General features: G+C 46.6%; 2 protein-coding genes across 2 annotated transcripts; both read right to left on the bottom strand.

Annotated features, from left to right (window-relative positions):
* Positions 1–994: 994 nt before the first annotated feature.
* Positions 995–8176, bottom strand: LOC133342982 (methylmalonic aciduria type A homolog, mitochondrial-like). The gene is made up of 7 exons (XM_061552396.1): positions 7860–8176; positions 5092–5316; positions 4373–4495; positions 3837–4007; positions 3038–3123; positions 2467–2616; positions 995–2299 (listed from the first exon to the last, which is right to left on the bottom strand). Exons 1-7 carry the CDS (start codon positions 8059–8061, stop codon positions 2000–2002), a joined length of 1257 nt encoding a protein of 418 aa, XP_061408380.1. The 5' UTR covers positions 8062–8176; the 3' UTR covers positions 995–1999.
* A 1703-nt stretch (positions 8177–9879) lies between these two features.
* LOC133342981 (histone deacetylase 3) lies at positions 9880–23576 on the bottom strand. Its single transcript, XM_061552395.1, has 15 exons — positions 23482–23576; positions 22152–22234; positions 21589–21731; positions 20864–20945; positions 20572–20628; positions 20327–20382; positions 18889–19022; positions 17504–17584; positions 16757–16830; positions 16099–16163; positions 15364–15453; positions 15211–15269; positions 14618–14697; positions 13212–13372; positions 9880–12323 (listed from the first exon to the last, which is right to left on the bottom strand). The coding sequence occupies exons 1-15, from the start codon at positions 23534–23536 to the stop codon at positions 12254–12256; spliced, it is 1290 nt and encodes a 429-aa protein (XP_061408379.1). The 5' UTR covers positions 23537–23576; the 3' UTR covers positions 9880–12253.
* Positions 23577–27350: the final 3774 nt, after the last annotated feature.

Genomic DNA, 27350 nt, shown 5'->3' with positions numbered 1-27350 from the left:
CGCGCCTGTTTAGCCCCCTCGATCCGGCCGAACAAAATCTGTTTAGGCTTGCGGTGGCTGGGCTACTTGAACCAGCCAATGCAGCCTTGCTTGCCGGAGCTCACCGATGGCACTTTGACCACATCTTTCAAGGATTTGTGTGTCCTCACACAATCCAGCCTGGCTAAACCCAGGATGGATCGTAGGCAGGCCAGCCTAAATGTTTCTAACCGGCAAAGATGCTCCATTAGGAGGGTCCACGTTTCGCAAGTGTAGAGAAGGCAGGGAATGACTGTGGCCAAGACCTGAAGTTTCATGCAGAGCGACAGACCAGGTAGCTTCCACACAGCGTTACGCAACCGATGAAAAGATAATTCTGCTCGATTGATTCGGAGACCTCTGCTGTCAAACTGGAGCCAGGCATGAGCACACAAATTTTATCACTCCATCTCCTCAGAGCACGTACTCTCAAGCATGTTCACTTGAAGACTGCCATTCCGTTAAGTCTCGACCACCAGCCATCATGTGGGACATCTGTGAAAAAGATCTTTATAGCTCATCGGATTCCTCCAGGATATTCTGATCATCAGATACTTCTATTTTATGTACACTGGTCTCAAGTCAATCTCTAACCTTCATGTTCTCCGATTCATGTCATGTGTTTCTCTGTTATTATAATTCCAATAATGCACCTCTCCAGCCAAGTAAAGAAAAATACAAATTTGGATGAAGTTTTAAATCGGTGTGAATTACATTCTCCGACATAAACATTCACAAATAATGAACAAAATCTCAAGTGTGCCAAGAAGCATGGTTGCTTGCTAGGCCACATGCAATTTGTCTTACATAGCTCAGAACCACAAGAGACGAACATTGTCCAGGGCTCATCTGATAGAACCTGAGCTTGGGTACATTCCATATCCTTCCGATATATATCTCATCTCTAAAATATTTACAGTTTTTTATACCAACCATATGTACATTGTTATGGAAACAATAATTGGGAAAACTTAAGATGTTTATGTTTTTATTACTTCAGTATTCATGGAGCCAGTATAGAAATTATTCAAGTTTTTTTTTAAATGTCAATGTGCTCGAGCCCAAACAGTTCGTTGCAAAAAGCCATTTTTAAGCAATTCAAAGATTAATATATCTTGTTGTCTCGAGTCCAAATGTTTCTATTCGGCAGCCGTCAATCACTTTTAATCACATTTAAAAAATAAATATCTTACATTGTAACAAATCTCTTCTTGGCTGTAGCCTCAATGATTATAAATTAATGTTTTCATTTATATGCAAATAGTAAACATGTGGCTCATGTTTAGATAATTAAACCGCTTGTAATAAGTGATAATATTCACACAACATATGTATGGCCCCTAAATATATGTATAACCACCACGAACACATTTATTAAAATTTACATGAACGTATAATAGAACGCCTTTGGCAAAAGTAAACCCCAATTGACAGCATCCCCACTGCACACCTTGGCACAGTCGAGTTCAGCGGGGTGCAACTTTAATTATCACCGCGGCATTCAATTCCCATTCATTTAACTTCGCGCACAGCCACAGCGCCAACACTCGTGCGCGGTGCGCGTTAACCCCCTCGCTCATCAGAAGTCAAAGGCTTCCACCACAGGCAGAAACACAAATCCTGAGAAAGTCGGCTCCTGCCTGAGAAAACTCATGCGGTGTCCAGGTAAAATTTGTGTAACGATCGGACAATAATCCGGCATTGATCGGGCAACCGTCGGGCAACAATCAGACGTCGATCGCGCAACAATCGTGCAACGTTTGAGTCAAATCAATCAATGATGGGGCAGGAATCAGGAGATGATGAGAAAAAAATGAACGACTGCACCGCAATCGTGCGTTGATCTGGAAAAAGTCGAAGGAAAGTTGCGCAACAATTAGGCAATGATCAAGCAGCGATCAGGAGATAATCACACCACAATCATTCGACAATCATGCGAACAACAAAATGGGGTGACTGGGTGATGGACCATACACCGCTATCACCGCTCCTTGGCCACATCCTCCGTGAAGGCTGCCAGCAAGGCATCGGCCGCCGCCCCGGGTGCCAGCAGCCCCTCGGCAACGCGGGTTTCCAGCTGGGTGGCACGGGCGCGCACGACTGGGTGAGCGAGGAAGAGTTCCAGGACGCCGTCGCGGATGAGGGAGCGCATCCAGGAGGTGCGCTGGGCACGCCGCCGTGCCTGCAGGGAGCCTGACGACAGTCCAATTTCACGGAATTCCAGAGCCACGTCCCACAGCTCCGGCACACCCTGGCCCGTCTGCGCGGAGACGCGCAGTACCTGTGTGTGCACACGTGTTGGCGATGTGCCGTATTGTTAGGAATATGGTAAGGCTGGTGCAGAGGTCAGAGACACAGCGTATCAGAATATGATGTGTCCACCTATGTCATCTCGAGGATGCACTGTGGTTGTGTGGCCATGACATGGAGCGTGTGACTTGGTCTCACCCGAGGCTTCCACGTGGGCAAGCGCTGGCGCATGAACTTCAGAGCGCTGGTGTACTCCGCCTGAATGTGCCTCGCCTGCGGCAGGAGGTCACCGTCTCCCTTCGTCACCACCACCGCGTCCGCCACCTCGACGATGCCGCGCTTGATGCCCTGCGATGGGGTACACAGCGTCGCCATCCAACAGGCACAATACAGGCCGCGGTGGGTTTTTTTGTATATGCTGCCAGTAGAACACGTCATCTTCAGACTAAAGGGGCAAACAATAGTGTACAAAAGAGTGAGGACGAATGAAAACTAAACTATTGTAAGGGGATAAAATACAACTATTTAATCACAAGCACAGGTGGTGGAAAATTACTTATTATATTATTACCCATAATCCTCAATAACAGTGGATGAGTTTTCATTCTTATGTAGGAAGTAACAAATAATTTGTATTGGCTGGATCTGAATTGGGAGAGATGAATCTTCAGATGCCGAGGTTTTGGGGAATGGGTAGATAGTGGATTAATACAGGGATCATAATGGGGGGCACAAGGGAGTAGAGGGTGCTAGGAATAATAGAGCTGACCTGGAGTTCATCGCCAGCTCCGGGAGGGATGAGCAGCAGGAACATGTCCACCATGTCAGCTACGGCGAACTCCGACTGCCCCACACCTACCGACAAAGGGGCAGGATTGGCTCAGACGCAAACCTCCCACTCTGCTTCACAGCATCAGAAGATACAAAGATTACCACTTACTTTATTGAAAACATTTGCCCCAAATGTATCACAATTGTACTAATGACACGTCACCAGACAACGTATCCAATCGGAATCCTCGCAGAGCAAGTGCCGCCCTTTGTGTTAAACAACTGCCCGAGGAAATGGATGTCACAGAGCTACCTCTGAGATTCACTGAAGTGGCCTCTGGTTCACACAGTACGGGGTAAGCACTTTCCCACGAAGAATAATGTTCATCAATTCATATTTTTTTATTCTCAGAGCTGCAAAGTAGACAATTTAAGCGTAGAAGCACATTGAATGTGATGCGCTTTTTATATAGGTATTGGTAAGTGGACAGAGATAATGTCGTTACACTTGAAACACAATTTAATCATGGGTATCTGAAACCTGGATTCGAATCGAGCAGTCTGGCTTAGCAATCTGGCCTCTGAGCCACCCAGCCACCTCCAGAGTTTCCCACTTCAACCAGACAGACAGTAGAGGCAATTGAGCCACAAGTGAGTCAACGATCGGTGAAGCAAGCGAGCGATTGGCTGGGCGAGTGACCAGTTTAGTGTTTGAGCGAGTGAGCGAGCGAGTCAATCAGTTGGGTGAGCGATCGGCCAAGTGGACGACCGTTTGAGCGAGCGAGCCGGAGTCTCACCCACAGTCTCCACGAGCACGGTGCTGTAGCCGGCCGCCTCGCACACGACGATCGCCTCGTTGGTGGTTCGCGTGACGCCGCCCAGCGTCCCGCTGCTGGGTGATGGGCGCACGTACGCGCGCATGTCACGTGACAGCAGGGGCATGCGCGTCTTGTCGCCCAGCAGCGAGCCTGCCCGGCAGCAGAATGTCACGAAGAGCTAAATGTTTATGCGCTGGCAAACGTTCCTTGTCAGTGTTGCCAACTTGATTTTTTTGGCTAGATTTCATAACTTTTTGGGTTTCTGTAGCAAACAACTGAGATGAGGACAATTATGCAGATTTAGGAACCATTCCAGATTCATATTCTGTCTTGTATAAGTTTACTGCTCATACCCGGCACGCCATCTGATTACATTTTTGATGACTAGGTCTATCTGGCCACATCTAGCAACTTCTAGAGGTTGGTTTGACAACATTGCGCAAAAGGAGTTGGCAACACTATTTCTTCTCATGCGAGTTTCTCTGCTGTGGTGCAGAACCCCCTGGGGCCCACACCTCCAGAGGTGCTGGAGGAGGGATCCACAGCAAGCACGGCCAACTTCTCTCCTCGCGTCGTCAGCATCGTCCCCAGGGCCTCGATAAACGTCGACTTCCCGGCTCCGGGAGGCCCTGACAGTCCTGGTGCAAACGACACACCAATACTCTGTTTAATCCAGAGACCTGTGACCTGGCAAATGGACGAGGTGAGAGCTGGTGGATCATGCAGAGATTTGTGAAATTGCAAATCGACTGGGCTGAGTCTGATTCACAGCCACGGAGATCAGTAGTGAGTGAGATCTGAACCAGTTCTGGGTATCCCCCATCACAACCCGCACTGAACAACGTGAAGTAGATTTTCATTTAAAGCTTTCGTGACTGCAGGGATTCATATTCTTGGTTCTTTCGCTAAAGTCACGTATAAGGGAAATAATAAAATAATACAAATATAAAAAATAAAAATTATCACGTCGTATCGACTGCAACACGAGCAATCATCATCAGGTGTGAAATCCACTACGTGACTTTACCGAAAGAACCAAGAATATAACGTGAAGTAGGTTCAAACAACCAACTCGGTGTGGGGATGCCTTCATCTAATAGCAGATCGACAAAACAGCTCTAAATTGTTATCTGCACATTATAATCATAACCTATTATATATGTATGTAGGATCGCGGGAATTGCCAGGAGTAAATATGGGACAAGTCGACTGTTTGGGGGACAGGGAGTTGAACCTATGCGGAAGGTCTCGGGCCGCCCCTCTGTACTCCCTTCCCTTTCCCTCTGGCGGTGAAGCAACCGCCCCAGCAGCTGCCCGGCGAGTTGGCGGTGGCGCGGGAGCGTGGACTCGGTGAGGGTGATGGCCTCCGCCAGGCACGCGCGCTGCCCGCTCACCAAGCCATCGTAGAGATACGACAGCCGGTGCTCCTCTCGTGGTGACAGATCCGCACCGGCGGGTTCTGTGGTGCACATACGGACATACGCGCACGCACGTGCAGACGAAGACGCACGTATGAAGACAAAGATATAGACAAACACACACATGCAAAGAGAGACAAATACAATCACATAGACAAAGATAAAGTGCGCCGCCCATATAGTCTCTAACAGACTGTTGGGAGAATGCTTTCAGTGAGCACCTATTAAGGCCGAAACGACATACAAGAGGGATGGGTGGCTGCTTTTGTCTCCCCAATGCAAATGTTTAAACAAATCGCCAGGTACTCATGTAAGGCTCAGTCAACCTAGGGGAGGGCCAAAACAAGTCCAATAATCACTTGCCACTTCCGGCAGCCACGGCCTTGAGTCGAACCGAGGTTGCTGGGTTCACATTGCTAACCGCTACTGCCATTGCATCACAACATTTACAAACGTGGACACGAGCGCACACGTGCGTACAGCAAGTAGGTTACAAGGCTATGTGAGCGCAGTTTTGCATCCTATCGATTGTGTGCAGTGTCTCGAAATTTGCTCCCACAGGCAAAATATAAAACAATCATTGGCCAAACATTCCAAACACAAGACCTTCTTTAAATTGAATCTTGAGTTTCACAGTAGGCTCGGTGGAATTTCCAGCAAGTTGCTGTGGAGGGTGAGAAAAAGGCATCTGTACGGACTTTGCAAAGTTAAATGAACATGAGGACACTGACTTTACACAGACTGCATCACAGTTAATGCATGTGACCTTGTGCAACAGCACACTGCATACAACGCTATGCCATGCAGCAATTTACACACTGTCAAAAACACATTCCTACAATGTGAATACAACTACGTGATATACACCGTATCACACGCGTGGCATCTAACGTAACATATCATATCACATCACGCCACATAACCCAGTACACATGGAACGTTGGAATAACGTTGGTCCAACGATTCCAAACACATTGCATGTTTACGTGGAAAAACCTCATACACATGCATTCACGCATGTGAAATATCATATCGCACACATCACACATGATATCACAGCACAACTTAATTCCACACATCATACATTACACGGACCATACTCCATCACACCACCCATCGCATCATACTTCTTCTACATTACTCCCACACACACATCACACCAACCAAATCACACCGCCCATCACAAATGACGCCATGTCACACACACACGTCACAACGTCACCCACACCACCCGCTTAATACAAACAACCTCCCATCATACCACAACATCCCATCGCTCAGTCACACACATCACCCCCCCATCCTCACATCATCAAACACATCACCCACTACACACCCACACCAACATCACCCACTCTCACATCATCCCCCCATCCTCACACCATCAAACACATCACCCACTACACACCCACACATACCTCAACATCACCCCCCATCCTCACATCATCAAACACATCACCCACACACACCACAACATCACCCACGACACACCACATCACCCAGTCTCACATCATCATACACATCACACACACCACATCACCCACTACACACCCACCTCAACATCACCCAGTCTCACATCATCAAACACATCACCCACACACACCACAACATCACCCACGACACACCACATCACCCAGTCTCACATCATCATACACATCACACACACCACATCACCCACTACACACCCACCTCAACATCACCCAGTCTCACATCATCAAACACATCACCCACACACACCACAACATCACCCACTACACACCACATCACCCAGTCTCACACCATCAAATACATCACCCACCCACAGCACATCACCCACTACACACCCACCTCAACATCACCCACTCTCACACCATCAAACACATCACCTACACACACATCACCCACTACACACACACCTCAACATCACCCACTCTCACACCATCAAACACATCACCCACACACACCACAACATCACCCACTACACACCACATCACCCAGTCTCACACCATCAAACACATCACCCACCCACAGCACATCACCCACTACACACCCACCTCAACATCACCCACTCTCACACCATCAAACACATCACCTACACACACATCACCCACTACACACACACCTCAACATCACCCAGTCTCACACCATCAAACACATCACCCACACACACCACAACATCACCCACTACACACACACCTCAACATCACCCAGTCTCACACCATAAAACACATCACCCACACACACCACAACATCACCCACTACACACCAACACACACCTCAACATCACCCACTACACACCCACACACCTCAACATCACCCACTCTCACACCATCAAACACATCACCCACACACACCACAACATCACCCACTCTCACATCACCCCCCATCCTCACACCATCAAACACATCACCCACTACACACACACCTCAACATCACCCAGTCTCACATCACCCCCCATCCTCACATCATCAAACACATCACCCACACACACCACAACATCACCCACTACACACCCACCCCTCAACATCACCCACACACACCACAACATCACCCACTACACACCCACACACACCACACACACCACAATCCCCCCGCGCCCTCTCACCCGCAGCCCGCCTGTGAGCCGCCCGCGCTCCCCGCCCTTCCTCTCCCCGCCCGCGGCCTCTGTGTCCAGTCAAGACCGAGGCTCTGTTGGGGCCCTCTAGGCCCCAGTGAATGTCCCGGCCTGAGGGTCCAGACGGCAGCCGCTGCGCCCCGCGAAGGAGAGGGCGGCCCAGCGTGCCCGCCACCACCCTCAGCTCCAGCATCGCGGGCAGGCGGTGTTGTTTACTGCTTACTCAGACTGTTGTCAGTGTTGTATAACAGTGGGTCGTTTAGTCGCTGCTGTTAACTGTAGCACAAGAATTTGTCCTTAGCGGTGTAAGAATCGATTCCGACGTCACGGTTTCAATGCGGCCCGGAATCGAGAATCGATTACGATCGGGTGCATGATTTTTTTGTTATCCGCCTGATGAAGCTGGTTGTAGAATCGCGGGCGAAAGCTCAGGGTCGGTGCTCAAATTGTACACGTTGTTGGGTTTGCTGTACTTCAGCAGCACACTCCGGGTTGTGTGGTGAAGTAGTAACTATATATTATTGGGTCTTTTGGTAAAGTCAAAGTAAATAACAAAAAAATACAAAAACCTACGTTTTGATCGCAACACAAGCGTTCGTTATCAGGAAGAACTAATCTGCACGTTATGTTTAAGTGACAACCCGTTACCCATTGGCTGTGTCGGGTGGTGGTGGGTTAACGACACATTTATATTTATGCGATATAAACCCCCCCCCCCCTTATTATAGATAATGGTCGCAAAATTGTACGTGCTAAAACGGGTACAGTATTGTATTTGTTGTACCGTCTAGGTTTGTTAACCGGTAACTCGTCATAATCCATGACATGTTCAGAATATCAGCAACCTGGTATTTGATTCCAGTGGAATGTGGCGTACAAACGGCACGGCGGCCTGAGTCACCGCGTGGTAGATTTACCCTCGTTTCGAGGTGGCTTGGAGATGTTAACCTCCTCGCCTGGTATGCAGGAGGTCGTGGGATTGATCCGCACGCTGACGCCTGCTGCTGTATATTTGGAGTTTGCGTGTCGCTCTCATCATTACAGTGACTGAGATGTTAACTACCTCGCCTGGTATACAGGAGGTCGTGGGTTCGATCCCGACCCTGACGCCTGCTGTATATTTGGAGTTTGCGTGTCTCTCTCTCATCATTACAGTGGCTATGAGATGTTAACTACCTCGCCTGGTATACAGGAGGTATCCCAGGGGCTGGTTATCACACAGCGTTATTAACACAACCTCCCGAGTTCGATTTCTGGCCACAGCTAAAATCAGTGTTGAGTCATGTATGAACCGGCCCAAGGCTCCAATTCACCAACGTGTATGCTGTATGTTGAACATCTTTCGCACCGTACGTAGCCAACCGTGCTAATCGGAGGTGTTGAAGGACAACAATCTAAACACAAAAACCAATTCTATTGAAATGAGTTTTCAACAGACTTAAAAGTGCACAAGTCCAGAGGCCTCCTCATATCGGGAAAGTGTTCCAGACGGCCGCAGAAGCGCATCTGAAAGCGCGAGATGCAGTGACCGTCTTTGTTCGATGGTTAGACAAGAGACGCTGCGAGGATGACTGCAGCTCGCGGGATGGTTTATGCTCCTTGACGAGATCCGCAAGGAATTGCAGTTCATGTGGCAAGCATGGTGATTTTTTGTTAAACAACCCCCATTACCAACACTTGCGTAGAAAGGCCTTCATCCAGCAGGGCATTTATAAATGCCTGCATTACATTATATGCAGGCAGGGAATTCAATCCTGTACTTTATAATTGAGTGGCCACTTTAACATTTCTGTAACTATCGATTTGACAAATGTACAGAACCTAGGCACATGTTTTGTACATATCGATGGTATGGGAACTTAAATAGGAATTGTTCCAAACACAAAAAACAAATCACTGCTTTGTACAAAAAAACATTGCCTTTATTTTAAAACGCATTTATGTACAAAATAATATGCACGCCACTATTCTGCACTGTGCAACGCAAGTCGGTACACATTCACACAACTGATTAACAGATGTACATGTTTATTACAACGTAGATCAGGGCTTACAGGTCACACTTTACCACGAGTAAAGTACTCGATCTATTCACGTGCAGTCTGTTCTCCTATAACGCCGCATTTTCACAACGCAAATTGGATATGACGTGATGAATGTATTAGGGTGCGCATTTTTTTCATGACGCTGATGTGAATTGGATATCACGCGATTGAGCGAACAGAACTACGTCGCACGAGTCGGAATAAGCCGTTGTACGGCTGCCTCGGCATAGCATCAACCAAGGCGGGATACTTCTCGACAGAGGTCGCAAACGGGTTTTGATTCCTTACCCGTACCCGGCCGCACCAGGGTCACAAACGGGTACCCGATTGCGACCTCTGGGATGAAGTCATGTTGCAGGCACGGGTGGGTTGATTCGAGGAACTTGAATTGTGAGAAGAGACAAGACGTTGGGAAATGAGTGACAAACGGTGACTCACCAGTAACTCACGGCCTACCCGTACCCGGCCGCACCAGGGTCGCAAACCGGTACCCGTACCCAGCCGGGTATCGGGTCGGGTACGGGTATCGGGTACCCAATTGCGACCTCTGCTTCTCGATCAGTGGTTCTTAACCTTCCGGAAAGGGCATCATCTCGCACCCCCAGGGCGTGCGTGCACTCCAGGTTAAGATTGAGGCGCGTGCTATCCACGCGCCTCAATCTTTGTTCAGCCTGCACAATCCGCATCTCACGTGTTATCGCGGACTGTGCTTTAGCCCGTATTATTAGAACGTGATTTTTCTATAATGCGGTGTTTTACAGGAACGCAACTACCGCGTTATAGGAAAACAGACTATCGGAGAAGTCACATTATCATTGCACCACAAGACTTGTCTTGTTTCACTGTGAATATCACAGCCATACTAAAAAAATAGACGACTGAAAATAAACAATTACAACTATGCGATTGGTTGGATCCCTTCCGACCTTTCTGGTTTACAACGAAAACAGCACAGCAAATGGTCACTACAAGAAATAACACTTTTTGAGAAATTCACACGTATGTGACAAGGCCATTTTATCAAGTAGGATCTTATGTTTGGCATGTAACGATTTTCCCTCCTCATCATGGTTTTACGCCAAATTTATTGGAGGGACGGTTCGCCGATGGCGCCCCTGTGGCTTGACCATTCGCAGTTGACAGGGAGATTCCTGCGTGCATAACTGTACTGCTTGCGGTGATGCTGCCGCGAAAGGAAATACGCGTCATCTTGTCTCCATCTAGTCTCCCAAGCAGCCCATGGCGGGTCCCAGGTGATGTATTCCCAGCCTCCAGTGTGGCAGCGACGTTTGGCCACGTGATTTTTCTTCCCGTCATGTACAATACTGTACACTACCGTACACGGATGTGTACAGTATTGTACAATACATTAGTTTTTTTATTCTATACATTTACCGTACAAGCTGTATTTAGCGTTAGAAAATATTAATCGTCAACCTACTTTTCACATTTGCCTTCGAGTTTGCGGATTTACTGATTGCGGATATTTTCAAGAACGTAACCCTCGGGGATGGGCAAGGGTTTGCTGTATGATTCGAGCGATTCGATGCGTGTATTGTGGGCGTAACAACCAATGGAAAGGAACTACTGGAAGTGATAGAAGTTGGTCTAGAAGTAGCGCTCCAGAAATAAAACCAGAGCAAGCAAAATGTTAGGTAAAATGTAAGTTACATATAAGTTCAACAAACCATCAAAGATTATCTCTCTGTCAGGAGTGTACGAGCAGGTTTTGGTGCTTTTGCAAATATGAACTTACTAATGAAACGTAACGTACCAATGTGCCTCGATAAGAATATTTCTAATCAGTGTATACTATCCGATATAACTTAAACATGGGCATGGAAAAACTAAATGCAACAGGAGCGGAAAAGTGTGCAAGAAACATGGCAAGGTGCGTGCTTGGAATTACACTGAAAGAAAGAGGAACACAGAGCAGAGAGCAGACGCAAGCCAGACACATCATATTGGTTAAGAGGCCTTCAGAACAGTAACACGTCACTGAAAAGGATGATGACATAGTGGTCGAGCCTAACGATTGAGTGGCAGCCAAAGGAGAGAGAACATGTCCAAGTGGATATCCATCGCCAAGATTGAGCGATTAAATCAGCTAATCGTGAATTGGGTGGATTGTTATACACTGCGGGATCGCGAGGGAAGGGAACGCTTTGGGGCAAGCCTTTATCCAGCAGTGGATAGTTCATGGCTACTGATGACTGTGAACATAATCATCATTTATAAATCGATACATCATTACACGCCTAGTTGATATCGTGGAAGAGATCCGTGCTCGGACGGTCACACCTCCGCGCATCCGAGGCCTCCGCGTGGCCCCCCCGGCCTTCACACCTCCACGTCGCTCTCCCGGTCGTTGTCCTGATCTCCGTCGTAAAACTCGTTGGCCGCATCGGGCCTGCTCGCCGCGAGACACATCGCGTGGCGTCACGGGTAGGCACTCGACGGCGTCACAGAGCAACGCCGTGAACGCAGAACACAAACACGTGACCAACTGGGGACGAATGGATGGACAGGAGCCTATGGGGCAATTGCATCGCAAGCTGATCAGTCCATTAAATAGTCACCTGTCAATTATGCAGGGTAATGGGGGAGGGAGGGGTGGCCCGGATAAAGCAAAAACAATACAACAAGAACATGTAAATTAGGCGATGCAAATCTATTGGTACGACGTATGTTTCTTGCGGTTGTGCCCGAGCGTTGTTCGACAATATATCTAATGTTTCACTCCACGTGCTGGCAACTTTCTGGACACTGTGTGCCACATGTAGCCTATGGGCTGTACAAAATGAAGATGTGGGCCGGTTTCGGCCCGCAGGTCCTAAGATCCTTACCTCTGAGCTAAGCAATACGCGTGTCCGTGTATGAGTAGGTGAGTCTATGGGCAGGCAAGTGTGTGTACGGGTAGGTGTGTGTTCGTGTAGCGGTTAGCACGCTGCGCTACAAACCTGGCAACCAGAGTTTGATTCCCGCTTACGGCCAACACCAGTGACGATTATCTGAACCGGTCATGGGCGTCTCCTAGGTCGACTCAGCCTCAAATGAGTACCTGGTGCGGTGCGTAAAAACATCGCCACGAGGGAGACAAAGGCGGCCGGGCGTGGTGCTGGCCACCCACCCCCTCGTGTGCCGTTTTGGCCATCATAGGTGCTCGCTAACAGCACTTGCGCCTACAGTCTAAGGCTACACGGGGGATCTTTGTCTTTGTGTATGGGTAAGTGTGTATGGATATGGTTAATTTCGTGTGTGGATGCGTGTGTGTATATGCGCGCGAGTGCGTTCGTACTTGACTATGGCGTCGTCCGTGCCGGGGCGGGCGTCTGGGTTGGGCTCATCCTTGCGCTCGTAGCTGAGTAAGTCGGAAGGAACCTCGTGGATCTGAACGCTGGGTGCGTGGTTCAGCATCTTCAGGTTCTCAAAGATGCTTTGCCGGATTTGCTCCAAGTACTGCAGTGCAGTGGGGAAGGCAAGGTAAGTATAGGACAGTGTATCCGAAACGTTGGCAAATAAACCAGGAATTGCATATAACGGAGAGACCACAAAAAATGTAAATACAATTCAATATCGCACCTGTGAGGCTATTTATATACAAATATCCCTGTAGCCCGGCGTTCTTCAATGCAAGGGCCGCAGGCCACTCGCTGGCCCTGGTGACCTCAGCGTGGTCGCTGACGTGCAACCCCCGTCAATGCACAAATCGTGAAAACACCCCATCACGCTGTCAAACCCAATTGGTTTCAAATGTGTGGTGGCCTTCACGCTGATGTTTTATTGGCAAAGTGGCCCCCCCTCTGAAAATGAGTGAAGAACACTGCTGTAGCCCTTTGACCAAATCACACATAATGTACCCGATCTCACCAGGTCTCAGACTCAAAGCAGGGTTGAGCCTTGATTGTGTTTGGATGGGCGACAACCGTGCATAAAGCGGGTGTTAATGGCTGCTACAGGGCTCTGATGTTGGCAGCAGAGGGCGGAGCAGAAACATACATTACGGTACTGTAATTCTATGTGCCTGCAGCTATGCTCCCGCTGTCAACAAACGGCAGTGAACAGTGTGGTGAAGTATGGTGTCAGGCAATCCCACGACTGACATGGGGTGGGGGATGCCTTCATCTGGCGCTCGCTTGGAAATGGGCTGTGAATTAGTGCAGGTAACAGTACATTGTAGACACTGTAATGTATGTATATATCGTAATGTTTTCTCGTAGATTATGCAGGTTCCATATAGTACCATCATGTATGTCAAACTTCTTTCGCACCGTACGAAGACAACCATGTCAAACGGAGGTGGGAAGGATAAGAAACTAAACACAAAAAATCAGTTCTAAAGAAATTAGTTTTCAATCTAGTTTTAACACATTTCTGCGGAGGGAGCTGGTAGGAACGTTGGGTTGCTCGGTCAATGGCCAGGGTCAACGGCGGCGTGGTGTTTTCCGCAAATATGCCCAGCCCCTTTCCACCCAGCCCCACCCCTCCCACCCCCCACCCAGCCCCACCCTCCCCACCCAGCCCCTCCCCACCCAGCCCCTCCCTCCCCACCCAGCCCCTCCCTGCACGACGGACACAATAATCCCCTGTGGGCTGGTGTAACCAGGAGGTTCCTACCAGTAAAAGTGCATATGGCTCTAGTGGCTTCCCAATAAGTTGAAACTGCAGCTTTCCTACGTTCAAACTTGCGAAAGTGCATCATACCTGCTTGGAATTCTGGTTTTCAATGCGAGTGCTGATGTCTGGATGCAGACTGAAGTCGGGTGAAAAGTACTCCAGATACTCTGAAACAAAACGACATTGAGATTATCGTCAAGTGTGCAAGCACATCATTAAGAGTAACGAGTTCAAAGACAGGTCATCATGCCTCGCCATCCCTTCCTTCTTCTTCCAGATACTGCAGTTGTAAGGTCAACATCCGACCTTCAAGATCTGCTCTTACGGTGTGGATCTCCCAATTGCTTCGTCCACCTCTGGGTGTTCCATCCAAAGCCTACCTCGGCAACCTACCCCTCCTCCCTCCTACACGCCCCACTCATTGCAACGTCCGCCTCCTGATTACATCTGCAAAACTTCCGTTTCATTCCCAATTTGTATTTTACTTCCCTTATTTTTTTCATGTTACTAACATTCTCCACATGGCACCTGTAATCAAAGGCCAGACATTTTTTCTCGAGTTCTTTTGTTAAAAAATACAGATCTCGTACCCATACGGTATAACCGACATCACTACTGCATCTTACCAAAGTTGGCATATGTAAAGTTTACACGAGCATGCGACCTGAGTAACCACTCACCGTTGTATGGAAGTTCATCGCTTATGGGATCGTTCATCAGCAAAGAGGTTTCGTATGTCCTGCAACATCAACGGCAAGGCATTAGGCACCGCCACCCGCAATCACCGATAGGCTGACAACCGTTGTAATGATCAGGCGGAAAGCGCGACTCACCAGCACCGTGCCACGTTCCTCACCGTGTAGCCCCCTCCGCCGAGCACCAGCAGCGGAATATTGAACGACTTCACAAAGTCTACGCACTCGCTGAGACCGACATTACACGCGCACACACAATACCCGGTCTCAAGGCCCATCGCGAGAACATAACAAACTATAATTAAATTTCGATTTAAAGCTTTCGTGACTGCAGGGATTCATCTTCTTGGTTCTTTCGGTAAAGTCACGTAGAAAGGAAATAATAAAATAAAACATAATAAAATACAATTCTCACGACGTTTCGGCCACAACGCAAGCAGCCGTCCTCAGGTGAAGAACAGGGCTGTCATTCGGACGCTGTCTTTCCGACAGCCCTGTTCTTCGCCTGAGGACGGCTGCTTGCATTGTGGCCGAAACGTCATGAGAATTTTATTTTATTATGTTTTATTATTATTATTTCCCTTCTACGTTACTTTACCGAAAGAACCAAGAAGGTTTTGTTGTTGTTTTATAAATAGACAAGCAAACTCTGGACCGGTTTCAACGTTCTTGGGTCTCATCAGCACCAATGGACTTTTTCTATCTGCTAGATGACTACTCTGGACAAACTGTCATGGGAATAATGGAATTAGTAGCATACTTTCTGGACAATGGGATTTTGTGGGTTAAGTTTTTCCATGACGCCCTTCGTAGTTACACGTGAACTCAACAAGACCAGCAAGCAAACCGCCATCAGCCGCCGCCAACACTTACCCATGTCCCTTGATGCTGAGGTTGAAACAACCCAAGCGATCACAGCCCAGTGAGTCGGCGCCGCACTAATTACAGGATGCGCACACACACACGCATCGCCGATTAGCACGAATGGCTAAATACAGAGCGAAAGAAGATCAACATACATGCACGCCAGGTAGGCGGGCATATCACAATGGTGCAGAACCAAGTGGACAACTTGCGAACAAGTAGAGCCAACTTCTTGGTTCTTTCGGTAAAGTCACGTAGAAGGGAAGTAATAAAATAATATTACTTCCCTTCTACGTGACTTTACCGAAAGAACCAAGAAGACGAATCCCTGCAGTCACGAAAGCTTTGAATCGGAGTTATTAGCTTGTTTTTCAGACGCGACCTGGCCACAAGTGATAGTTTAACGAAGTGGCTTATCATGTGGACATTTATAGCAGCAAATTAATTGACCCCTATTTTCTTCCCTTTGCACTTCCGAGCCCTCGTCTATGAGGCCGCTTTCCTTCTTTTCGACAGTTACATGCTAATTTCTCACATTAACATCATGCTAATCTCTCACATTAACATAGCAACTTCCGTGCCCAGTTACATGCTAATCTCTCACATTAACATCACGCCAAATCGATAAGAAATGGGAGGGCAAGTGCACACACATGGGCGATCGTACCTGCAGCACGATGCACGTGGGCTGGTAGAAGTCCATCACCTGCTTGATAATTGGCTGGAACAGCAGCCTGTAACCTGCATACAACCAGCAATCAAAAAGTATACGTCAAAAACCAAGACCTTTTGTAGAGAATTTACATTTGGGGCATGTACTGTTATTTTCTTGGTTCTTTCGGTAAAGTCACGTAGAAGGCGAGGACGGCTTGCTTGCGTTGTGGCCGAAACGTCGTGAGAATTATTTTATCATGTTTTGTTTTTATTATTTTATTGCTTCCCTTCTACGTGACTTTACTGAAAGAACCAAGAAGATGAATCCCTGCAGTCACGAAAGCTTTAAATCGAAATTCATGTACTGTTAGTGAGCACCTATTAAAAGTGACACTGCACTCAGGGGGCTTTGTGGTGTAGCAAGTGCCACGACTGGCCACCTTTGGTCTCTCCCCACAATGCTTGCACACACCGTACTAGGTATGAATTTAAAGACTGAGTCGACCTTGGGCAGGCCCATCACAGGTTCAGATACCAATCGCCTCTCATTTATCCATGGACTGAAATGAAACGTCACTCAGTCAGGATGTCCCGAGTCCTGGGGATGACCGACTGATATTGTCACACGCTCCGTAGCATACTGCAGTTCTCCGTGATCAGAGGTTTAAGGAGAGTGAAGAGATATGGTAGCTACCCTCAACAAAACAAGATTGATGTAAAAAAATTAAATTGACGATCGGGCAGTCGCGCTGCAACTCACACTGGTCGTCGATGCCGTCCCGCAGGGGGACGTTGACAGAGTAGTAGCGCCCGCTCTCCGCACCCACCTCGTACATGTCACCTGTGAGGTGCGGCACACGGCAGCACGTCAGCCGCGATGTCACGCCACCGGTCCTGCCCCACACTCAACACTGTCTAAATATTATAAAAAGTAGAAAAACTTTTTTTATTTTAACAGGTAAGAATAGGTGTTAAGATTTTCAAATAGAAAATAGATAACTTTTGCAAAGTATCAAGTCCGTATTAACCACAAGTACTTGCTGTAAAAACATGCAAACAAACATGGTCTGGATAGGATACGCATTGAAAATGTATCTATTTGTTGTTTTAATATCTTAACACCTATTTTATTAGGAATAGGGTTTTTCCACTTTTTTCTGGCAACAAAACTGAAACTTTTTTTACAAGGAATCATGTCTGCATTAACCACAATACTTGGTCAGAATGCAAACAAAAAACACACCGCATTTTATTGCCAGAAAGGGTAAAACCTATTCTTATTTTTCATACTTTGAGCTATATAGCTGTTTTTTCAGAAGTGACCTGGCCACAAATGATAGCCCAACGAAATGGCTTATCAAGCGGAAATTTATAGCAGCCAAATACACTAAACGCATGTTTCAGTTGGAGCGTTCATCGCTTGTTTCAGAGGTTGACGGTTCGAATCCAGCGGCCACCCCGATTAATACTGCGGGTTTATAATATCCATGATACACTCCCGCTGTCTGCTTCACAGTGGACTTTGCTGCATAGCCCAACCTGCTGCCCATCACGTAGCCCTACAGCAGCCTATAACACCTGTTATTATTGATGGTGGTTGCCCATCCAACCACTATCCAGGCTCAAGTCTGCTCAGTTTTGGAGAACTGATGAGATCGAGCGAAAGTTATTTATACAGTTAAGGCAGTGTACACCAACAACAGACCAAGCATATGTTCCGGAAAATAATTCTTTCAAACATGACTAGGAGGCCAAGAGATATAGAAATATTTTGACAAATGTCAGTAGTTGTTCACGAATTGTTACGCAGGAACTTGAAGCACATTCGAGATAGACAGCAACTAATCGCTTGATACATTATTTTGTGATATTGCGTTGGCAGTGTTGGACAAGCACAACAAAACTTGACACGTTGGTAAAGAACACTGTGACCTTAAAAGCTAAAATGTATAACTGGCGACGTTTCGAGCAATGGCCCTTCTTCACAGCATATTAATGCAGGCCAGAAAGACAGAGTGGATAACAGAAGTTGAAGATTGTATACTTTACACGATGGGACCTGACGAGAATTACAACACGTTTAAAAGACGTTTAACAGCTTAAGAAATAAATAATTCCCGGGGGGGGGGTGGGTGCCCCTTTCACCTGTTCCGGGGAAAAAGTAGTTCCCATATTTGTGGAAGGACACGGTCATGACGCGGTCGGTGAGGTAGAAGGCTTCCTGCACCCCGTCCCCGTGGTGGATGTCAATGTCGATGTAGAGCACACGCGGGTGGTACCTGCGCGCGCAGTGGCACCGACGATCGCTCTCTCACGCATGGCTAACGAGAGACACGGCCCACGACTGACCGAGTGTGTGGGGGCAGCGCTCTGTCCATCAGCGGAATGGCACGTACGTGTCAATGGATGAAGGCCTCTCCGCGCAATGGTCGGTCGTGAACGTGCTAACTTCACCATGCTGGTCAGCGTGGGTTCGGTGATGGCAGTGAGTTTAGACATGGGAGCACATTTGGAGTTCACACGTCTCTCTCCCCGTGGTCGTGTGGATTATTCTCCGTGTCCTACGGTTTCGCCCTACACATTTTGAATCAACATGCGTTGAGAGTATTTGACTGCTATACATTTTCACGTGGTAAGCCACTTCGTTGAGCTATCATTTGTGGCCAGGTTGATTCTGAAAAATATCTATATAGCTCAGTGGGCCCTACCTGCTAAAATAAAGAAATAGTACATAGATATAGTACGACAATTTATATTGCAGCACTACCCTCTGCTGCCCAGAAAGTAACCCATGTGGGGACTACGTGGATAAAAGGGCCGTAACTTATTATAATTATTTAATTACCTTTACTTTGCAATCACCAGCAGCTGTTTAATATGCAGATAATAATAATGCCTAATTACCCAGGAAAAAGTGGAAGCAGTGGTTCTGTGGTTAGCACACTGCGTGATGAACCTGGTGGACCCAAGTTGGATGTCTGGCCACGGATATGACCAATGGATATATCTGTACTGGTCCCGGGCCCCACTTCACCAACCTACACTGACCAGCATAATGAAGTAGAGTCAAACAATCCGTACAGCTAATATGGCGTAGGGCAACCTTCATCGAGCAGTGGATAGACAAAGGGCTGTAAATTATATAGGTGCCCAGTGAGAGTCGGCATCTCTTTGTTCACCGAGGCTTGCGTTTAAATGAGTCGAGCAAAAACAGCAAATTATCATGCATAAGCAAAATCAATGCAGGAAGTAACATTTGAGAAATGTACAACTTACTGAAGAACATTAAATAATTACATTCTCAATAAAGATTAAATATTCATATCAACTTTAAAAATGAACACTAACTTGCATGCATGCAAATAAAAAAACATTTGCATTAATAATTGCAAAATAGCAACTCTTAAGAATAATCACCAATTTATTTAGCTTTGCTTGGAACATCATTTTAGAATAGACCACTTTGGCCATGCTGCTCAAAACATTCACCCTTGGGCTGGCCGTTATATGAAGTATATTACAGCAAACAATTTAATCGTGGAAGTAAATTAATCCTGGAAATCAAGAGACACAACAAACTTACTTCAACAGCTCCAGGATGGCAATAACTATGTCATTGACATAGCAGAATCCCGATGCCTGAAAACACAGTCAAGAGAAGATTTGTTTAGATGACACAAACCAGCAGCGGCAAACACACAACACAGCAAGACATACCAGCAGTTTTCCCTTCGCCGATCTAATTCCACCGGAGAAGCCGTCCGTTTTGTAAACCTTATTTTCACGTGAAAAAGCAAAGACAACTTTCTGATGAGCAGAACACGTTACCTCAAACTTCTTGGCGTGATGAAGCCCACCAGACCAATTGATTGCAATATCGCACATCTAATTTGGGGGGGGGGGAGGGGGGTTAAAGGGATATGACACACACACACAAGAAGCAAATGTTTTAGCAGCAGAATGTACTGGGAGTGATGCTATCCACTCCCAACACCAAACCTGCCCCTGGAGTGTAAACCCAGATATTGAGCTGCTCAAAACTGTGCGGCGATATCCACCCGATGTGTTAGGATCCATTAATGAATGCGATCGTATGGGCACGAGCGGGAAGTGAGCTCACCTTGTTGTTGAGCTGCGTTGCTCCCTGCAGAGAGGCACCTGTGTATCTTGCGCAGAACTCGAAGAGACCAGGAAACACAGGGCTGTGGGAATGACAACGCCACACGGTCAGTGGAAAACCAGCCCGATGCCTACAGCAGATGATAGAACTGTTGGAACTTTCCTTGTTGTAACCCTCAAATGTTTTGCAACATCGCAATTCGGTGAATTGTAATGATGTAGGGTCGCGGTTCAACTGCAGAATCAAGTCTTTTACCATTGTGTTGCATTGTATCCCCTTCTACTGGCTGTAGGGGCGATCTGAACTAATTTTATGCATAAGAATCAGAATAGATCATCAACTTGCGACACTGAAAATCTCGCTGAATCATTGGTCTGTCCAGATTCAAACCCAGGACCTGAGTGGTGCCAGCTCTTCATTTATGTATTGATGCATTGTTTCACATGACTGTAGGCATTGGAGAGTGCTACATTCACCACAATACGAATGAAAATATTATTTAACCATTTGATTATACACCTGAAACTAGACGACTGAGTGAACGTCTAGAAGGGATGGGAGCGAATCGTTACACCCCTACAAATATGAAATATAAAAAAACGCAACGCCAAATTGCAAAATACATCGACTCATAAGGGATGGAGGTTCAAAACCTTATGCTAGAAGTTGTGATTTTGCACCCAAAAGTAGAGGGTGGTGGAGTAGGAGTAGTAAAAAAATCCCACCAGTCGTCCCCGACGTTGAAAGTGTTGAGGCTCTTGGTGAAGCCCTGGATGTTGTGGGGCGTGACGCGCTGCAGGAAGTCAATGTACTCCTCCGAGTGGAAGCGGCACATGTCGTGCTGCGACGCGCGGTACGGCTTGTAGACCTGCGGAACGCGGGGCGCAGGGACCGTCACCGACAATGCAAGCCGGGCGCCTTGCACACCAAGCCTACGTGTACAGCAGCAGCAGCAGCAACCTGTTATTAATCCATTGCTGGTCAAAGGCCTTCCCCCCGGAGTGCGAGGTAAATTTGGCCAAGCTTCTCCGAGCTGGTCAGTGCGCCGATTGGTGTTGGAAGCGTTCAGACAAACTGGCGTTTTCATCCACGCTGCAATGGTGATGTTGCATTGACTTTTGTATTTATGTGTGTGTGTGTGAAGCCATCACATTTTTAGATTAAAAAGCCATATTTTCGAAAACCAAATTTAACCGCCTCCAAAAACACAATAATGGATTTGACATTTTGACCGTGAGGTTGCCCAAACAGTGAAGAACAACCCTGGTGAAAGTGCACAGCCACTGACCATCATCTTTTTGTGAAGGCCATAGTGCAGCACGAGACTGTGGGTGAGCGCCAGGCGATGTGGCTTCATCGGGTGGCCAGGCCCTGGGCACACGGGGAAAACAAAGAGGCATGGACTTCATACAGTGGATAGTACAGAGACGAAATGCTGCAAACTTGTTGGACACATGTACCCAAACTATTCTCCCCAAGGACTCAAGAGATCAAAACAAAGCCCACCCCCTAAAGAGCTTATATAGTTCCACCGAGCACCCCAAGTGTTTATAGGGCAAATGTTTACCCCCCACATGGACTCATTTCACAAAACTAAGCCCCCAAACGACTCATAAAACCAAAGCCCTTCCATGGGCTCAAAGAACCAAATTGTGACTCAGACAGACTCAAATCCAAACTATGCCCCCCAAGAATAACAACCAAAGCCCGCCCCAAAGATTCATATAGCAAAAACCTTGTCCCACTCCCCAAATAACTAACGAAATCCCACCACGTTATCATACAAACTAAGCCCCATGGAGCAACAGAACCAAACTTAGGCCCCCCACAATGACTCATTCCCCCCACAAAGGCTCACAGAGCGCCCCCTAATCTCCCAAAAAAAGCCTCAAAGAGCCAAAGACCCTCACACGACAAAGAACATCCACTGCACTGCAACACATTGCGCCCAATGTAACCCAGCGCTTGGTGGATAGCAGAGGGTGCCTTGCCATTAAACCCAGGCTCGCCCGGATGCGGCTGTCCAGCAAGTGTGAGACTAATTGCCATCTGTTTCCATCTGTACGTTGACACCCGTGTGTGTGTGTGTTGCTACCACCCCCCCCCCCACTACCTCCCACACACCTTCGCTCAAGTTTTTCTCCGGGTGTTGCGATTTCCTCGCGACGCGGGACAATGAACTGCCATCAATTAAATGGCGCAAAAAACATCTTCATCTGAATATTTATTTAGAAATCCGATGAGCTACAAAGATCTTCCCCGCTCTCTCTCACACTACAGATGTCCGTAAAAAGAATAAACCCGCTGTGGCAGGCCCCCCCCCCCCGCCTTGCCGATAAAGACTCAGTGCGACTCTTGCGCGAGACAAATAGAGTAAGTAAAGATAAATTATGTTACAGTCGACTAAATAACAAAAACCCGCGTAACGCGGCCGATTGAAGCCTAAGGATCGCGAAACCCACCAGCCATTTGGGTCGTGAACGCAGCACAACAACAACAACAACAAACGCCACAACACAGGGACCGTGCAACAGCTTTCTGACGGTTCCTGGACGACGACGGATCGTCCAGGGTTTCGCTCGTCGCTTCCTTCTTCGCGTCCGCCCTGCCTCCCTCACCGTAGTGGAAGTTGCCCACGTCCGCATCGTAAAAGTAGGAGACCCGTGCCGCCATTGCAGCACCGCTGAGGCGGCTTCCACATTTCCCAGGGCGGGGCGGGGCGAGGGGTGGTGGGCGGGGCGTCCTCCGATGCGCGGACGCTGATTGGCTCCCTTCTCATCTCATTAACATAATTTATTTGTCATCAACATAATTTATCCAACATCAACATAATTGATCTCTTCTTGGTTCTTTCGGTAAAGTCACGTAGAAGGGAAATAATAAAATAATAAAAATAAAACATAATAAAATAATTTATCTGGCATCAACATAATTTATCTATCATCAACATAATTTATCCAACATCAACATAATTGATCTCTTCTTGGTTCTTTCGGTAAAGTCACGTAGAAGGGAAATAATAAAATAATAAAAATAAAACATAATAAAATAATTTATCTGGCATCAACATAATTTATCTATCATCAACATAATTTTTCCAGCATCAACATAATTTATCTATCATAAACATAATTGATCTATCATCAACATAATTTATCCTGCATCAACATAATTTATCCATCAGCAACATAAATTTGAAACATTAACATAATTTCCCGTATGTTTATGTTTTGGGGCCGTATATGGAGAGATGGGGCGTAGCTTTGCCCTCGAGAAGGAATACTGGAACGGGGGTCGAGGGCACAGCAGTTCATAATAGAGTTGTTATGGGGTGAGATCGCGTAAATATATAAATGTGTCGTTAAACCCGCCACCACCCGACACAGCCAACTAGTGAGGGTTGTCACGTAAACAGAACGTGGCAAATTCGTCACTAGTACAGCACTAGTGTGTAGTATATAGTGTAGTGTATAGTGTGTAGTGCATAGTGTAGTATACTAGTACAGCACACCGGTGTGTAGTGTATACTCTATAGTGTATAGTGTAGTGTATAGTGTAGTGTACTAGTACAGCAACACCGGTGTGTTGGAGAGCCAAGCCACAACATTTACAGAGTACGACGTTTCGCCAGTAATTACAACTAGCTTCATCAGGCGACAGCCAGATTTGTGGAGAAATCTGTTTCGTTCCTTAATATAGAGGCGCTTCTGACAACCCTTACTAGTTGGCTGTGTCGGCTGGTGGCGGGTTTACCGACACATTTATATATTTACGCGATCTAACCCAAAAAACATATTAATGATGTATAGTGTAGTGTATAGTAGTTGTAGTGTATAGTAGTGTATAGTGTATAGTAGCGTACCTGTCAACCCATATGGTTTACCCCGTATTCTTGTACGGCGTACAGCCGTTTCATTGCGGTAAATTAAATTGTCAATTTGTTTGTGTTTCTCCCTTGTGATGGGACTTTGTAGGATGAACGTTGAGATTTATGAAGGGCACGGGGTGACCACTAAGGTCTGTAATAAGGTTTGCAGCACTGATAAGGGGTTGACAGGTATGAGACGGTATTTTTAACGATTGAATGGGAATCTACCGATTTTTAAGGATCCAAAGCCTGACCGATGCTTGATCCATGCTCAAACACATTAGCTGTGATATTTAGAAAATATTTTTTTAAATAGTTAGAAGTGTATTCTTGGGTCTTTCGGAAGGTAAAAAAAAAACGTTTTCTTTGTTATTTTTTGCTATTTTCTTTGAACTTATCTACGTGACTTTACCGAAAGACTCAAGAATACGAATGAATTCCTGCAGTCACGAAAGCTTTCAGTCAAGATTTAGTTCAAAGTAATTCCTGTAACATTATTTCTCGAAACCGACGATTTGCGAATCGCACACGATTCCCGGTTCCAAAGAGACGATTTGTGGATCGGAAAGGCCCACATTAGACCGCCCCTTGACGCTGATTGGTTTCTTCACATTAACATAATTTAACTCATTCAGTTGCGCCCAGATTAGACCGCCCCTTGACGCTGATTGGCTGCCTACATTAACATACTCTGTTTTTTTTCGGTAAAGTCACGTAGGTAAAACAATTAATAAAAGGCACTTTTTACACCTGATGAGGGAGGCTTGTGTTGCCTCCGAAACGTCGTGATTTAATTTATTTGTTTTCATTTATTTTATTTTATTAATTGTTTTACCTACGTGACTTTACCGAAAAAAACAAAGTATGAATCCTTGCAGTACGAAAGCTTCAAATCTAGAATTACATTAACATAATTTATCATTCATTCTGTCGCGGATTCATTCAATCCTGTTACAGCCACGACGGCCAAATTGCTTATCCGCGGTGGGGGATCTAATGGGAGGGTATTCAGAAATCATCAGAATGTTTACATAGTTAGACTGGAGGAGGAATCCGATGAGCTATGAAGCTCTTTTTCACACATGTCCAGGTCATAAGGTTACAACAACGTTACAACAAACATTACAACAACAAAAACGATAGGAGTGCAAAGTATAGGAAATGTAAACAAATCACTTAAACAAAATATATCTATATATCCATATAGTTTATATGGGTAGAGAGACAAGCGAGTAGAAATCGGAATAAAAATAATCGAATAGAAAATCTCATATTGGAAATTTGTATAAAAAATAAGTAAAAATTTAGACTTTGTATTGTTTAACTTCTTTCGCACCGTACGTAGCCAACCGTGATAATCTCCTCTGCTCTCTCCTCTTCTTTGCAGAGGCATTGGACAGCCTCATGCCTCTCCTCGACGATGCCGACCTCATACACAATTCAACCTTTAAAAAAAGTGTCTTTCATTCTGTTGTTTGCTTAATCCTACAAACTAACGACAGTACTCCACTCATCACTGTAAACTCCTAGTCCTAGACCGCTTCACTACTACAGCAGTGGAGTTTAAGTATTCACGATATGACGATTATCGCGATAAGTAAGAGATGTCACATTACACACAGAGCAATAGGGATGTCACAAAAAAAAACAACCCCGCCCACACTCCAAAATATTGTGACACAGCGCAGTCCAATAAAAAAAGCACACGCACACTCTCTCGCACATTTGTGTTAACCCTTTATTGAACATCCGACCAGCACCGATTTATGGTCACAACACAGTGCAGAGAGCCAATACTGTATACGTACGCCATGGATATATACAACAACGCGAACGGCGCGCGCGAATGTATCCCCGCTCATCATCCCATTATAGCGACATTACACACAGCAGGGCTTCATTTCAGCCGGGTCCACGACCCGGGGGTGAAAGAAAGAAAAAAGAAAAATTCCGCGCCCGGCACACCGCGTCCAGTATACGCCTCGATTATGGCCGTGGCAACTTGCTTGGGTCAGGTTGCCACCCGCCGCTCCATCAGGATAATACCGGGGCACCCGGAATAAATACTCCGCACGCGGCACACAACATCCAGTATACATCTCGTGATGGCTGTGTGGTCGTATGCCTACCAGCGAACCCCGAACATCGTTCACCACCCGGCACACCGCATCCAGTATACATCTCGTGAATGGTTGTGGCTATCGGGTCCCGTGGTCTAACTCCAGTTTATCAGCGAACCGGAACATATTCGATAGAAATCGAGCCCTACCTTATCATATACGACTAGTCACCATTGCTGGTGCGGACTGTATTTATATTTTATAGAGCCTATATAAGCGAACACGAAAGTATGTTGACGACGATTTATATGACACGCTAACCGGATGGGTATATGTACAACGACGAAAACCGGTTCGGCTAATTGATATTGTCATTATGTTCATCGACGATGCTCGGTTATCTTGGGGATAAACTAAATAAATACAAAGTCGTACACGGTTGTAGGGTTATTGTCTGACAGGCGAGCCACATTAAATGCCTGAGAAGCTCAGGCAATCGTGAAACTGCGGACCAAACAAAGGAAAGAACGGTGTCTAAACGCCGGCACGTCAGGATTTG

This window comes from Lethenteron reissneri, chromosome 16 (assembly GCF_015708825.2).
Source record: "Lethenteron reissneri isolate LAM-NWPU_2019-01 chromosome 16, ASM1570882v1, whole genome shotgun sequence".
Classification (NCBI taxonomy): Eukaryota; Metazoa; Chordata; class Hyperoartia; order Petromyzontiformes; family Petromyzontidae; genus Lethenteron; species Lethenteron reissneri.
This window is presented reverse-complemented; position numbering and strand designations above follow the sequence as displayed.